The following is a 16,237-nucleotide window of genomic DNA, read 5'->3' as shown; positions in this document are numbered from 1 at the left end:
TTTTCTTGCTTTTTTTTTTTGCAACATGGCTAAACATGGTGTTTTGCATGATTTCACATCTATAATAGATATCACATTCTTGCCTTCTCAATGGGTGAGGGAAGGGACAGGAGGGGGAGAACTCAGAAAACATTGTTGTTTTTAAGATGAATGTTAAAAATATATTTTTTAAAAGTGATTCTCTGTGATCCAAGCAAGTCACTTAACCTCAATTGCCTAGCCCTTACCAATCTTCTGCCTCAGCTGGGAACGCAAATACACAGAAGTGGAAAATCTAGAAGAGAAGGAAAAAACCAAACAACAGCAAAAGAAATAAAAAGAAAATATGCTCACTATAAAAGCAAAACATACTGATCTTGAAGACAGGATGATTGAGACAATAGGTCTTCCAAAAGAACATGATAGGACAAAAAAAACAACTTTAACATCTTAATAAAATAAATATTAGAAGAGAACTACCCAGAACTTTTGACCATAGAAAAATAAATTCCAATTGAAAGAATTCAGAGATTGTCTCCAGGTTAAAAACAACAACAACAACAACAACAATAACAAACAAACCAAGAGTGATTCTTTGCAAACATTAGCCTGTGAAGTGATATACTGCCATATCCTCCCGTGCCTCAGAGAACTCTCCTTCCTCCATGTCCTCCCCCACATACCAGAGAACAAAGGCACGCTTGGCATACATCAGATCAAACTTGAGGTCCAGGCGAGCCCAAGCCTCAGCAATGGCTGTAGTGTTCCTCAGCATGCACACAGCCCTCTGTACCCTGGCCAGGTCACCACCAGGAACCACAGTGGGAGGTTGGTAATTGATACCAACCTTGAAGCCAGTTGGGCACCAATCCACTAACTAGATGCTTCGCTATGTCTTGATGGTAGCAATGGTGGCATTGACATCTTTGGGCACCACATCCCCACGGTACAGCAGGCAGCAAGCCATGTATTTACCATGGCGAGGGTCACATTTTACCATCTGGTTGGCAGGCTCAAAGCAAGCATTGGTGATCTCTGCTACAGTCAGCTGGAGTAACCACTGGAATGGGCATGTATCCTCACCAGAGATACTACTCCCAAGGCTGCCATCTAGATTCCTGCCTGTCAAGATTGGGACAACTTTTCCTTTTCAATCCTTAGCAACCAAGTAACCTCTATTCTCAGTTAGGATTCCTAGATAATGAGGTGAGCACAAGTTGTTTGTTTGTTTTTTTCATTTGAATGAGTTTATTTAGTCAATTTAGAACATTATTCCTTGGTTACAATAATCACATTATTTCCCTTCCTCCCCTCCACCCACTCTTCCTGTATCCAACACACAATTTCATTAGGTATTACATGTGACCTTGATCAGAACCCATTTCCATGTTGTTGTTTACACTAGGCTATTCATTTAGAATCTACATCCCCAACAATATGCCTTCAACCCATGTATTCAAGCAGTTGTTTTTCTTTGGTGTTTTTACTCCCACAGTGTTTTCTCTGGATGTGAATAGTGGTTTTTCTCATAGGTTCCTCCAAGTTTTTCAGGGTCATTGCATTGCCACTAAAGGAGAAGTCATTACATTCGATTGTACCACAGTGTATCAGTTTCTGTGTACAATGTTTTCCTGGTTCTGCTCCTCTCACTCTGCATCAATTCCTGGAGGTTGTTCCAGTCCCCATGAAATTCCTCCACTTTATTATTCCTTTTAGCACAATAGTATTCCATCACCAACATATACCACAATTTGTTCAGCCATTCCCCAATTGAAGGGCATCCCCTCATTTTCCAATTTTTGCCACCACAAAGAGCGCAGCTATGAGTATTTTTGTACATATCTTTTTCTTTATTATCTCTTTGGGGTACAAACCCATCAGTGGATCAAAGGGCAGACAGTCTTTTTTCACCCTTTGGGCATAGTTCCAAATTGCCCTCCAGAATGGTTGGATCAATTCACAACTCCACCAGCAATACATTCATGTCCCAACTTTGCCCCACCCCTCCAACATTCATTACTTTCCTTTGCTGTCATGTTAGGCAATCTGCTAGGTGTGAGACTTGTTTCGATTTGCATTTCTCTGATTATAAGAGATTTAAAGCACTTTTTCATGCACTTATTAATAGTTGTGACAAGGAAATCACTTTAAAAGACTGATATATATTAAGGTCGCCAAGGAATTCAGCTATGTAATTCCTAAATGAAAACTCAAGTCAGCAGTCAACCTTTTATGGAGTTTAATTACAACAGGAGGAAGAAAGGAATTAGAGAGAGAGAGAGAAAAAAGGCAGAGAAGGGAATAGGGCTTAAATACCCCTTCTGTTTAGGCTGGGCCAAAAGGCCCAAGCCCTTAGATAGCTGGGGCAAAGAAAAGAGATCAGTCCCTATTACTCACGTGACCAAAATGGAGAAACAGTCTCAGAGGCCCCCACCTTCACCTTCCTTCAGAGCAAGCTTCTCAGAGCACACTCCAACCACTCAGACAAACTCCTCAACCACACCCACCTGAGTCTTCAGACCCCTCTCTCTTTAAGGAAACCATCCACGTTCCCTCCCCTCAGTTCTCATATCTACCAATCACTGTCCATAAATTTCCCTGTGCCAATGGAGGCTCTAGCTTAACCCAGGACCGCCCAGAGGTCTCTGGCTTTGCACATGTCTGTTGAAGGTCATATTTTCAAATAATTAAATCTTTGATCCTTTGCTACAGCCCTTCCTAAATCCTGTTAACCTGAGTAGGGTAGAGATTGGAATAATTAAATTTTGATCTATGCTGCAGCCCTTCCTCAATCCTGTTAGGACTGAGTAGGTGGAGATTGATTCCAAGTATCTCCATTGTATCAATTCTAAAATCAATCATGACTCAAAGAAATTCCTGTTCTATGCTTAAGCATAGGTCAAAGTCTTTTCCATTGTTCAGCAAAAGGTTTCTGTCCTAAAGTAATCTTAAGAAGGGAAGAGGAGGAACCTCCCATGCCAATGGGGTTCACATTCCAATAGACAAGACCCACTATCAATAGGAAATTTTTCAAGTATGAAATTTCCCAATGGTGAAATTTCCAACATTTATAAGTCTAAGAAATTTTGAGGTTTACAATCCCCCCTGATGATCATTGGGAGACTAGTCTCCCCATCGATCATTTAACATAATCAATTTGTAGTTCTAAATTCACTTCTAACTAAAGATATACACAATATTCAATTTTCTAAGAGAAATTAGAATAGAGAGAGAGGAAATAGAAAAGAAAAGAAAGCAAAACCAATGTTTTGCTAGGCGCATTGACAGAAAGCCAAATTAGGGGCAGTCCCTTTTGGCATAAATGTGTACAGTTACAATAAATGTTCAATCAAAGTTCAGTTCAATCAACCATATCCAAAGTTCATTCTTGATCTTCTTGATGTAGTGTAGGTTTTCTGTCATCTTTCTGCAACAATTCATTCTCTGGATATAGAAGTTTGAAGCTTCTTTCTTGAAGATATTTTCTCGAACAAAATCAAAATCTTGGATTTTATGTAAAAATATAATCTCAAGCAAAAAAATCAAAATTCTTAGATTTTGAATTAAAACATTTGTTTCCAAAAATTAAGTCCATTTTTCAAGGCCCAGAGACATTCCTCCCACCCTTTCAATCCACTCTCCCCACGCCTCTCCAAATATGACATAGGCCCATAAGAAAATTCTCAAAAGGGAGCTCCAAAAATGTGTGAAGTAATGGCAGCATCACATTGACTCTTGAGATGTTGGGACTTGATTTTAAGAAGAACTTCCTAACAAGTAGAACTATCTGAAAATAAGAGTGGCTAACTGGAGGGGGAGTTTGGTTAGTGGAGCTCCTTTTCTAGAAAGCTTCAAACAGAAGCTGGCTAGCCACTTATTGAGGATGTTATAGAGGGGATTCCTTCACAACTGTACTTCCCTCTTCTATTTTGGCAGGGAAGTGGGAATGCAGCTAGACAGAGCAGTATATCTATCTCAATTACAAAGCAAGAGAAAAATCAAATACTAATTCAAGAAATATGAGAATTATTTCTGCCCCTCAACAATAATCTTTTTACAAGAATATAGCAAAATAAATTTCCTCCTGCTTTCCCTCCCACTCAGCCTGTCACCTCTCAGGCTTCTCCCCACCATAATGATCCCACTGGTGAATAAACAATAAAAATTATTAGAGAGTTTCATATGCCAGGAGAAGTCAGCTCTGCCTCTATCCCAGTATATGATGGATGAATAAGGAACTGGGGGACCACAGAATATCCTATGCCTCCGAACTTAACAATAATTCAGTGAACATTTTTTTATGAAAAATTTCCAAATGGAAAAAAAGCATAAGAATTCACACACCTCCCAGTAATTGTAGAATCCTTTTGATCTTCATAGATGAAAGGAGCAAAGGGTTGAAATTAATCCAGACTCCTGGGCATTTATTTCCCTTTAGTCTAACAAGACATCACTTCTGGACTGTTGAAGATGAGCAAAGCATCCCCTACTTTAGAGAGACTAGTCTTCAATCAGTCACCAGGAAGGTTAGAGAGTCAGTATTAGGCCTGCTAGACAAGAGAATTAATGAATCTCTATCTCTGGCCTATTCAGCCTTTCCCATATATTGTCTCCCCACAATCCAAAGTAAAAATGAAAAATAATTCAGATATTTTTACCTTCTCCCAGAAAGACAGCACCTAGCTTGCCACAGGTCAGTCTTTGGTCTACCTTCAAGACTTAAGACATGCTGTTTACTTCATAGGAGTATCTAGGGCAGTGATTCATTATAAGCAGCAGTTTTCAAAGTATGGTCTGTGGGTACCTGAGGATCCCAAAGACCCTTTCAGCAGGTCTGCAAGGTCAAAATTATTTACATAATAATACTAATACATTATTTGCCTCCCTTCTTCCAATTAGATACCACAGGAGGCTGAATTTTCTTCATATACTTCAATCAAAACAATATATCACAACACATTAAATGCAGGACACAGAAATTGTCATACCTTCTATCTTGCTATCATCCACAAAAATTCTACAAACTCTGAATTTATCCAATTATAATCCTTTCTCATCCAATTTTTCCATATGTATTAAAACCCCTAACCTTGTTTTTTTTATCCACACTGTCACTAATATTACTATCATCCCTCAGCTCTTTTTCCTAAATCATCACTATTGCATCAGCTACATTCTCTCCTCCTTTCTCTAATTTGACCACTTCATGAACCAATTCAACTCTACTTTAGGTCCCCCCCATACCTCATTCTCTTGCCAATCACATCTTGCTAAACCCCAATCCTAGATAACTCTCCCCATATAACTCCTTCAGTCCCATTCATGAATGGTGCCAGAGGAAATCACAAAATTATGTTGTGTCCAGTACAAATTTATGTTATCTAATTTTTGTTAAACCCTCACTGCAGCAAGGCAATCCTTCTAATCCTTCCTAATTTATTTGCTATCCATAAACTCCATAGCAACTGTTCCAAACTGTCTCATCTTTTCTCAAATGTCCTATGATGCTTCCTTCCCCAAGAATAAGTTCTCAGCTTCAACATTTTCACTAAAGATCCTGAGACAATCCCCTGTCCCTGGCAGCAGCACTGACTGCCCTTATTTCCCCTTTGCCTCTGGCCCAAACCACCTTTTCTTGAACTATTTTGCTAATCCCAATCTACAGACTTCACTTCACCCTAAGGGTTCCTCTTATTTTGACCATTTATAGATTCTAGCCACATAATCCATCAATACAGTGCCTAGTTTTCCACACAGGCTACAGTATATTTCCACCAGGGCTCTTTTAGCATGCTCTGAAGAGCCTGTCCCAGATGAGTGATGATAGTAAAGAAAGAGAAGGAGAAAAAGGCTTTTTTCATAAGCCTCAGGGTATCATTTCCATTCGATGTTTAAATCTTGCTTCTCAGGCTTATTTTTCAAAGAGCTCTTTGGTGAGACGTTCAATCTCTCCATTGGAGGGGAAGGATTTGTGGAGTTATTCTATAGAGAATATCATCATGCTGCCTGACTTAATAACTTAAGCAAAGCCACAGTAACTACTGCAGACGGCAAAGCTTCTGGGCTAAAATCAATATTGGTCCCAACAGGCAGGGTTGAGCTATTCTCAGCACAATCAAAATGGGTAGGAAACCTATATGACATCAACAATTGCCAGAACCAAAGGATACCATGGACACATCAATTTCTGAGTATTGTTGACATGGTCCTACTTTATTATTATTCTCCCTCCAAAAACGAAGATCCTAAACTTCATTGGTTGGATTATTGACTTGTGAGAAAATTATTGACGTGTGTGTGTGTGTGTGTGTGTGTGTGTGTGTGTGTTGTCTCTGTGTATGTGTGTATATGTTTGTGTGTTTCAGTTTTATCATTCAGATGGTTATTTTTCTAACTTTCAAATTATATTAGAAAGCAAACGCTATTGATTTCAGACTGTTTTGTTTGTCACAAGTCTGTGTAAAAAAAATGTACTTTTCTACCTCTCTGACTAATAGCTACCATCTATAGAATGCTCTATGACTTACGAAGCATTTTTCTCAGTCTTATGAGGTAGTTATTGAAACTACCTTCATTTTGCAGAGAACCTGCTCAAGGTGACGAAACTAGAAATTTTCATGGCTGGTATTTGAATACAGATTTCTTCTGATTTAAAGACCAAGATTCTTCTCACAATAGGAAACCACCACATTGGAACCACCAGAATTAGCCTACATCCTTTAATTGTTTCCAGGGAAATACTCAAACCAATCTTCTTTCTCTAGGGTAAGACTCTTTGAAAGTTTCCATATTTCTGTTTTCTTTTCTCTTGTTTTCTATGTCCTTCCCATACATCTCTCTGTCCTTTTTGCCCCCTTATAGATACCAGATCCTTTCTTAGAACCTAGCAAAAAAGAAATGGAAGTGTATCATTTCAGTTTCATTCTAAAAAAGTAAACATGTCAATGGAGAACTTTCTTACTTGAAGTGACATGAGACTAGACCTAAGAGACCCCTCTGTATGAGATTTAACTCTCATCTCAGCCCAAGATTTATTTGACAGCTGTGCATAGGAAGGATTGGAGAAATGAGAAATAGGAAGGATAGAGACCATTGAGGACTATATTACAAAAATCCAAAGGAAAGTTGAGGAGGATATGAATTAAGAATGGTGGCTATTAAAGTAAAGAGAAGGGATAAAAAAAATGCAATCCATCTCCAGATAGAGAATTGATTGTTTTGGAGTATAGTTTGAAATGTATTTTTTTCTTCCTTGCTTATTTTTTTCGGGGGGGGGGGGGAAGGGAGGGAACACTGACTATATTTCTAATGGGTTTTGTATTTCTTGCCTTCTCAATGGATGGGTGAATGGATGTAGAAAGGAAGAGAATTTATAATGGAAATTAAATTAATTTTTTAAATATGCAATATCTAGAGATAGACAGCTCATCAATATCTTTCCTAAAATATGGTGCCCAGAAATAAACACAACATCCTAGCTATTATTGTCTGAGCAAAATGAAACTCTCCCTTATTCAAGACACTATGCTTCCTTTAATGCCACTTAAGATCTCCTTAGCTTTATAGGCCCCTATGTCCCACTACAGAACTTGTATTTTGGAAAGCCTCTAGATTTTTTTCACATGAACAATTATTTGATCATGTCTCCTCATGTTTTATAATTTAGCTGATTATTTTAACCTGTTTGTCCTTTAACCCTGACCAGTTTCATCTGATTATATGTGGCCCCTTGTTCCAGACTGTCATGATATATTTGGGTCCGACTTCTATCACCCAACAATTTAGTTATCACTGCCAGCTCATGGAGTCAACAAAGTTTCTGGGGCCTCTTGCTTTTAAGGCTGAAGAAAGATGAAATCCATTCAAACAAAACAGACATTTCAAGCTCATCTCTGCAGATGAGAGAGTTCCAAAGTCCTCCGAGCCAGTTTGGGCTGGCTTGATGAGAAAGGTGATAACCTGAAGGATTGTTTCCCCAAACAAAACAAGTCTGAAAAGTAACATGAAGGAACATTTGTGCAGCTGTAAATGTTGATATACTAATGCTCAAAACATGGGCAACAAGCCAAGTGAATTTGAAATTTTAACACTCTCAAATAAATGCAACCTTTCCCTTTCCCCAAGATTTGGTGGGATGAGGTTCAAACTGGAATACAGCAATATCTTATTTAAAGGAAACAGATGTGGGGGCAGCTATGTGGCTACAGTACAGTGGCTAAAAGGCCAGGCCTGGAGTCATGGAGGACCTAGGTTCAAATATGACCTCAGATACTTCCTGGCTGTGTGACTTTGGGCAAATCACTTACCCCTGATCTCCTAGTCCTTGCTGCTCTTCTGTCTTAGAATCAATAATAAGACAGAAGGTAAGAGGTTTTTTTTAAATAATTAATTAAAAATAAATAAAACAAATAGATACAAATGAAGGGGCAGATTTTTAGTAGTCCATGTCTAAATGATATAAATCTACATGGAAATCCATGAACTGAAGAGTAGAAAAATTGAGAGTATTTGGAGGATAAAAGGGAGGGGAGGGAGGAATACAGCCAAGACCTAATAGGGCAAATAATGAATCCCATTAAGTAATCACATTATTTGAATTCATATAGCATTTCCACTGATAAGGAACTAATTACCATATTTTACATAATATAAATTTCAAACAGTACAAGTTCAAATACACGTGACTGCTTCACAGGATTCATTATTCCCACTAATTGAGAACTAGCTAAAGAAAGGATCTTTTTTTGTGGGAGTATACCACAATTCAACTATATGAAAGATGCTTTATTTCCTAACATAAGTCAAAAACTGACCCAAGGACAAGCTTTATGATGAGTGACTGGGCTATCAAGATATCTATTAGAAGTCTCATTTTGACAAAAGTAGAGCATTTGATCAATATTCACCTTCTGACAATTTCATCTTAATAGCAAAATTTTAACAATTCCATCACAAATACTAATTAGTAGAAAAGGGGTGGGGAGTAACTAAAGAAACCACCCAAGAATCCAGGAAGCAGACTAATGAGATCAGATTCTTAAATGATATATATGAAAGATGGAAGGAAGAACACCTAATCCTGGGGGAAAATGATAAAGAAAGGCATGGAGAATATCATCAAGAGATGCCTAAAACCCAGATAAGCTGGGACTTGTGAGGAAAAAAAAAATAGAGCCAATGGTACCACAAAGGTGAGGGAGGAAAGCTTTTTTTAAAAGTTAAAATGAGAACAGGAAGAGCTGGGTAGAAGCAGACCCATCATTTGATAGATTATAAATGAATGATGACAAAAAAAAAAAAGCAAAACTGCCTAACTCTTATTTTTCCTGCATTTTCTCTATCATAGGAAAATGACTTTAAAATTGAAGAGTGCAGAAAAAGAATTGTTAAGGGAATTGAGGCCAAGATCAGCAAAGAGATGGTAAGAAATCATTTAGAAGAGTTCAAGTTTTCTGACCCAGAGAAAGTACATACCAGGATGCTGAACAGATTGTCTGTAAGACCACTGTCAGTGATCTCTGGTGATTTATGAAAAATAGTGCCACTATGAGAAAGCTAAAGGGAAGCAAACATCCTGTTATCAAGAAGGAAGAAAACTGTCTCTGGTCAATCCCTAACAAAAGTCTAAAGTGGAATATTAAAAAGACGGAGTGTAAAACACTTTAGAAAGGGAAGCACTGATCACTTGAATTCAATAACAACAAATTACATGCCTGACTGACCTCATTTCTTTCTTTGATAGAATGACTAGACTGGTGGCTCTAAGTAATTTCATAGACATTTGTTTTTCAGTCATTCAGTCATGTCCAATTCTAGATGACCCCATAGATAAAGTCCTTGGGGTTTTCTTGGAAAAGATACTAGAGTAGTTTGACATTTCCTTCTCAAATGTGTCCCCATTTTACAGATGAGAAACGGATACAAACAGAGGTCAAGTGACTTGCCCAAGGTAACACAGCTAGTAAGTATCTAAGGCCGAATTTGAACTCAGGTCTTCCTGACTCCAAGCCTGGTGCTCTATCCCCTGCACTACCCAGCTGTTCCCCCACTCCATAAATATAGTATACCTTAATTTTAGCAATAAAGCAAAAAGTTATTCTAGCTATATTTATGCACAAGATAAATATATAGTTGACATGATAGTACAACAAACTAGATTTGTAACCAAATTCAATCAACAGATGAACATTTATTAATCACTTATTACATACCAAGCATGTACAAGGTGACTAGATGTATAAGGAAGAGCAATACATTTGTGCAGAACAGCCAAACAAAGCGGTCCTTGCCCTCAAAGAGTTTACATTTTATCAGTGGATGGCATGGGATTCAGGGTTTCCCCTGGACACCCCAAAACCCCAGAGATATCCCAGGTCAAAAGGTATACAGGGAATTCCTTTTCCTTTGCATTCCTGTAGTTCTGGCTGAACTGAAGGAAGGTGACTTTGAGCAACATAAGTCCTACGATAAGAAGGAGTTTTCTGAGAAAAACACTCCCTTTGGTCTCTCCCCTAGCATTTCGATAAACACAGATATGCACCTCCTAATTTGCTTCTGACAAGCATTTGTTAATCGTCCCCTGAACTGCACAGCTCACCCCTCTTTGTCTTCGAGGTATAACATATCACCCCATCACCCCATCCCTGGTCATGTAGTCCCTGTTGTCAAAAGGGTATAAGAATCCTAAGCCCCATCTCTTCAGGGAGGCAGTATTTACCTGCACCCATCTCCCACTCATTCAACTCAATAAATTCAACTTAATACATTTCTCTATTTTTAAAGATAATCATTGGAGCCTCTTATCCTTGAGGGGGCATCCTTCCCAAGCCCAGGGTTTTATCTTAAGCTTTCCCACAACATAGAGACATACACACATAAAAAGCAAATATATACAAGGGACACATATAGTAAACAATTCATTTTATGTTGAGGGCAGGGGAAAGCACCTGCCACTGGGAAATCAGAATGATTGGTCTGATCAAACTAAGAGGAAATTTAATAGGGACAAATGGAAAGTCTTATACATGACAACTGGGTAGATTCAACTGTGTAATTCAATGCAATAAACATTTATTAGTAACTACTCTGCACCATGCATTATGCTAAGTACAAGAGACAAAAATACAAAAGTGAGTGGTGACTCATGAATTTAGACATTGGTGGTGATGATCCTTTCATTTCTTCTCATACTGGGCATTTCTTATTCAACCCCATTTGGAGTTAGGGGTAGGGAAATGGTACAAAGAAACTTTTAAATAAGATCCAGACACAAGCAGTGATCAATATTTCCTGAAAGCTCATGGTATGTAACCCAGCTCAAGAATGTTAGTTAATGACTTTCCCTTCTCCTAAAGTCACTGATAAAGGAAAAATGTTAATATTAATAATAATAATTTATATGATGTTTTAAGGTTTACAAAGAGCTTTACAGATATCATTTTTTAATTCTATCAATACCCTGGCAATTGACGCTCTTAATTTCCCCATTTTAAAAAAGCAGAAACAGTGCCCGAAAGGTTAAATAATTTGCCCAGGGTTCTATTACCTGTAAATATCTTGTGTACTTCCTTAGTCCAAGTCCAGAGTTCTAGCTCTATCCTCATAGTTGATATAACTAATTTAAACAGATATCTTACTCTATATAATGAAATCATACATGATACTTATATATTACTTACATTTTCCAACATTATGCATAATTCTCCCCCCTTTTTTCTAACAATATAGAGATTACTCAGAATTTGCTGTTTCCTGAATTTGATGCATTAGTCAGAAAATCTTGATGGTTATCTTCACTAGTTGTCTTGAAAATAACCCTGAACTACCAACTCTGAAGTTGCTAATTACATGCTGATATAGCCTGCTTAGATCTGCCCTTTCACCCAAAGGTGCAGGAAGGATATGCAGAGTTAAAGACAGCTAGAGTGACTGATGAATATCCCTGAAGCATGCTCTAACTCCAAAGGAATTCTACTAATCCCTGGAATTTAGCCTTATCTGCATTGACAAGAATCTCCAGTTTGCTTAAACTAATTTAGCATAGCCCTAGAACTTGGGGACCATCAGGGCTGTTGTGAATACAATATAAGTATTGTATGAATTGGCAACCTTATTTTAGGAAACTTTTAAACACCCCTAGATTACCCTAGAAAACCCTTTGTCCTAAGTCTGAACAATAAACCCTCAAGTACCCATTGATCTCTCTATATAGGATTAAAAGCAGATATAATCAAATTTTAAGTACCCTTTTTGTCCTCTTAGTTTCTCTAATTTTATCTAGGCCACTAGCAGGTATCCTAGCCTCTGGCTAGAATCCTCTTTTCTTAGCCTCTATGTAAGCCAATCTGTTGCATTTCCTTTCTTGTACTTCTTAAAGAACACATAAGACTCTGAGTTGTACTTCCCCTTATTGGTGTCTTTCCAGGAGACATTGTTGCCAGAGTCCCAGAGATAGGCTGTATATGATGTGTGTGTTGGCTGTTTGGACCCCCTTTTCCTGCTGTGTTCTTTTGTAACTGCCTTGGTGGTTCTGTGTTGTTGGGTTTTTTCAGGCCGACAGAATACAGATGACTTCTCTGAAGAGGTTTCAGGCTCATTGCACCAGGCTAGAAAAATCCAAGGACCCGAGGAAGAGGTCAGAGATATGCTCTTGTCTTCTTGAAACTGCCTCATGTGAGTGAGCACCTTCCATCTCATTTGTATATTATCCAATAAATCCTATACTTAGAGCAATATAGTGAGAAGCTTTGTACCATTCAGTTGCCTTAGTGGACCTCTTGGTGCAAAAAAGAAATCTAAGGAATATATCAAGTTGCTATGAATCCCAGGTTGCAGAGACTGAAATCTGTTGCTTGCAAAGTTGCTTAGTATCTTCTCTAGCAGTGATGGTGAACCTTTTTGAGACCATGTGCCATACACCCCCCAGACTTCCTGCCATGCCTTCCCACCCCCACTCCCCACCACCCACCACCCACCACCACCACCCTGCCACCTTACCCCAGATAGGGGAGGAAGGCTACCCATTGTGCTGTTGGGCAGAGGGGCAGGTGAAGTGAAGACTAAGTTAATACATTTTTTCTGGAGTATCTGTGACTATGAGTATCCTTTGGTCCCCAGATAAATCATATGCCATTACCCTATTTTCTCCCTAAAAATCTATATAAGCATCTTGTATTCTATAGTTCATTGGACTTACCAGGACTGAGATGTTATGGGTCTTCCCAGAGTAATCTGTCTATCTTGATTAAAGATCCTTATTGGTAGTTCTATGTTTTTTCTGGCCAACATATTCAATCCTCTCATTATACAAATGATGAAACTGAGAAGAGGAAGGTTTTGTGACCTGCCCAAAGTCACACAGTTAGGAAATGAAAGAGTCTGGATTTGAATAGCCAGCATTTCTATAGCACTTTAAGGTTTGCAAATTGCTTTTCAAATATCTCATTTTATCATCACAAGAACCCTGGGAAGCAAATGTCATTATTTCCCCTATTTTGCATATGAGGAAATTGAGGCAAATGAAGAATAAATAGCCTGGAGCCACCCAGCTAGTAAATATGTGAGGTGAGATTTGAACTGAAGACTTCCTGACTCTTAAATCCAACAATATCCACTGTACCACCTAGCTTATTTGAACCAGCTCCTCTGATTTCAAATACTTTCCACAGAAACCCACATCCATTACTTCTTGAGGTACCTGCATTATATTTCATTCTTCACTGTCAATACTAAAGATTTATGGTAGTTAGGTGGCACAATAGATAAAGTTTCATGCCTTGAGTCAAGAAGAACTGAGTTCAAACCCAATCTGAGACACATACTAGCTGTGTGACACTGGGCAAGTCACTTAATCCCATTTGCCTCAATTTTCTCATCTGTAAAACAAGCTGGAGAAGGAAATGACAAATGACCCTAGTATCTTTGCCAAGAAACCCCAAAGGAAGTCATGAAGAGTCAAACATGACTAAAAACAAACTGAATGATGACAACAAAACAGATTTATAACTAGACGGGATCTAAGAAAACAGTCCGACTCCTTCCTCTCCATTTTATTGATAAGCTGGGAGATTACAATAATTGTCCAAGATCATGTTACTATTGAGCAGTAACACTGGGCTCAGACTCCAAAGTCAACATTCTTTCCACTGCACCAGGGGGCAAGTGCTAGCCTAGTTAATTCAGTAATTTTTTTTCATGTTTTATTCCTATTTTAGCTATCTGTAGTGTTCCCTCCTGTCCCCCAAACAGTTTAAAAAAAAAAAAGATTTCTACAGCCTTTTGCAGTTTTCTTTAACCTTTTCTGTTGGGATTTTAATTGCCTTTAGAAAAGAAGGGAAAAGAATAAGCATTTATATAGCACCTACTATATGCCAGGCACTGTACTAAGCACCTTACCAATATTATCTCACTTGATCCTTACAATAAACCTGGGAGGCAGGTGCTATTATTAGCCCCATTTTACAGATGAAAAAACTGAAGCAGAGGTTAAATGATTCCCCCAGCTAGAGTTATTTTCTTCCCTTTTCATAAATGAAAAATCAGAATTCTACCATTAGTGACTTGAAAACATCTGTAATAATGTCCAATCTGCTAGGTGGCATGTCTAGAAAGTGTCTGAAACTAAATTTGAACTCAGATCTTCTTGACTCTAAACACAGTATATTCTGCCACCACCTACTCTTTCATAGTGGAGGCTCTATTCTTGCCCTCCCTGGGTAGCAGACCCACTAAAAGACAGCACCCCTGTTAGTAGGGACTGGGGGAATATCCCAACAAAGTTTTCATACACACACATACACACAGACGCCATCCCATGTGACTTCCACATGCACATCCACAGGTTCTCACTGCATTATTGGTTCAAAGGCATGATGCCATCCACTGATTAATTTATGAGATACAATCTGACTCCACAGGGCACTTGAAACAATAAGAGACAGGTTTGAGGGTGGCTTTTTTTTTTTTAACTTACCACTGGAATGCCATTAGCACAGTGATGAAAGACAGTCATTGCTGACTGGGGTAATTATTAAGGATCTAAATCATCCAGAGGGCTGACAGCCCACTCAGTGGGATGGCAGTTAGTGGGGGGGAGGGGGGGAACAGTGCTTCGGAGGAATAGGTAGGAGGAGGCTGGGAAAATAAGTGGATCAGTTCAGTGGGACAGGACAGCGAGTCTACCTCTGGACAGTGACTTCTTCACAAAGATTCCTTTGGTTTTTCTCTAGAACTCAAAGCATTGGGGATGGGGATGGGATGAAGGAGAGAAAAGAAGAAAGAGAGAGGGAGACTAGTATAATAGAGTAGCATAGAGAATGAATGATGGAATCCCAGATTAATATAATCAACCACTTAACTGAATGCAACAGGAAGATCAAATCCATTTGAGCATTATTGTTGTTATTCAGTTGTTTTGTCATGGGAGGACTATCCGATTTGGTTGGGGTGCAGGGGCTGACTCACCTAAGGAATTGTAAGGTTCCAAAGAGTGATAGAAAATAAAGAAAATTTTCAGGAGAAAGGTTAAATGACCTGGAGGCAAGATGGAGGAAGAAAGGGAAGATTGATTATGTGGGCTATACTACTTGACAAGTACAGAGAAGGGGAGAATCAGAGGACTTTGGAGACTAGGGGATGATGATTTGGCAGAAAAGAAGGTATGCATTCATGATGGAATAAATTATCACATATTGACACATCTGTCTGGGGGGGTTCATAGGCATGGGGAGTGCAAGTGGCCTTTTGCTCTTTTGTAAATTGGTTATCTGACCAATCCACATTCCTGAGGTCAGGATCCAGACTGGTTGTCACTTCTCCAAGATTTCGAGGAGCCACATCCACCACAACTTCAGTCATGTCTGACACTCCATGACTCCATTTAGAGTTTGCTTCTTGAAGATACTAGAGTGGTTTGCTTTGATCTTCTCCAGCTCATTTGGCAGATGAAGAAACAGAGACAAACAGGATGAAGTGACTTGCCCAGTGTCACACAGTGAATAAGTATCTGAGATCAAATTTGAACTCAGGAAGATGAGTCTTTCTGACTCCTGGCCTGGGGCTCTATCTACTGTGCCACCTAGCTATTTGGAGATTATTGCAAAAATTTTAAAATCACTAATGATAGAATCATGATCTTTCATTTATGAAAAGAAAGGAAGTATGATACCTTAGAAAGGGCATCAGTTCTGGAACCAGAGGACCAGGGTTCAAATCCCACCTATGATACTTACTACCTTTGTGACCTTAGGCAACTTTCCTA

At 38.7% G+C, this 16,237-nt stretch overlaps 1 protein-coding gene across 1 annotated transcript; it reads right to left on the bottom strand.

The window, feature by feature from the left end:
* Positions 1-539: 539 nt before the first annotated feature.
* On the bottom strand, positions 540-15,834 carry LOC100618941 (tubulin alpha chain-like). The gene is given in 2 exon segments (XM_016432586.2): positions 540-1,097; positions 15,749-15,834. Coding segments are annotated over 2 exon segments (600 nt in total). The 3' UTR covers positions 540-583.
* Between the last annotated feature and the right edge of the window lie 403 nt (positions 15,835-16,237).

This window comes from Monodelphis domestica, chromosome 3 (assembly GCF_027887165.1).
Source record: "Monodelphis domestica isolate mMonDom1 chromosome 3, mMonDom1.pri, whole genome shotgun sequence".
NCBI classification, from domain to species: domain Eukaryota; kingdom Metazoa; phylum Chordata; class Mammalia; order Didelphimorphia; family Didelphidae; genus Monodelphis; species Monodelphis domestica.
The sequence above is the reverse complement of the archived record's forward strand: the minus strand, read 5'-3'. Positions and strand labels throughout refer to the sequence as shown.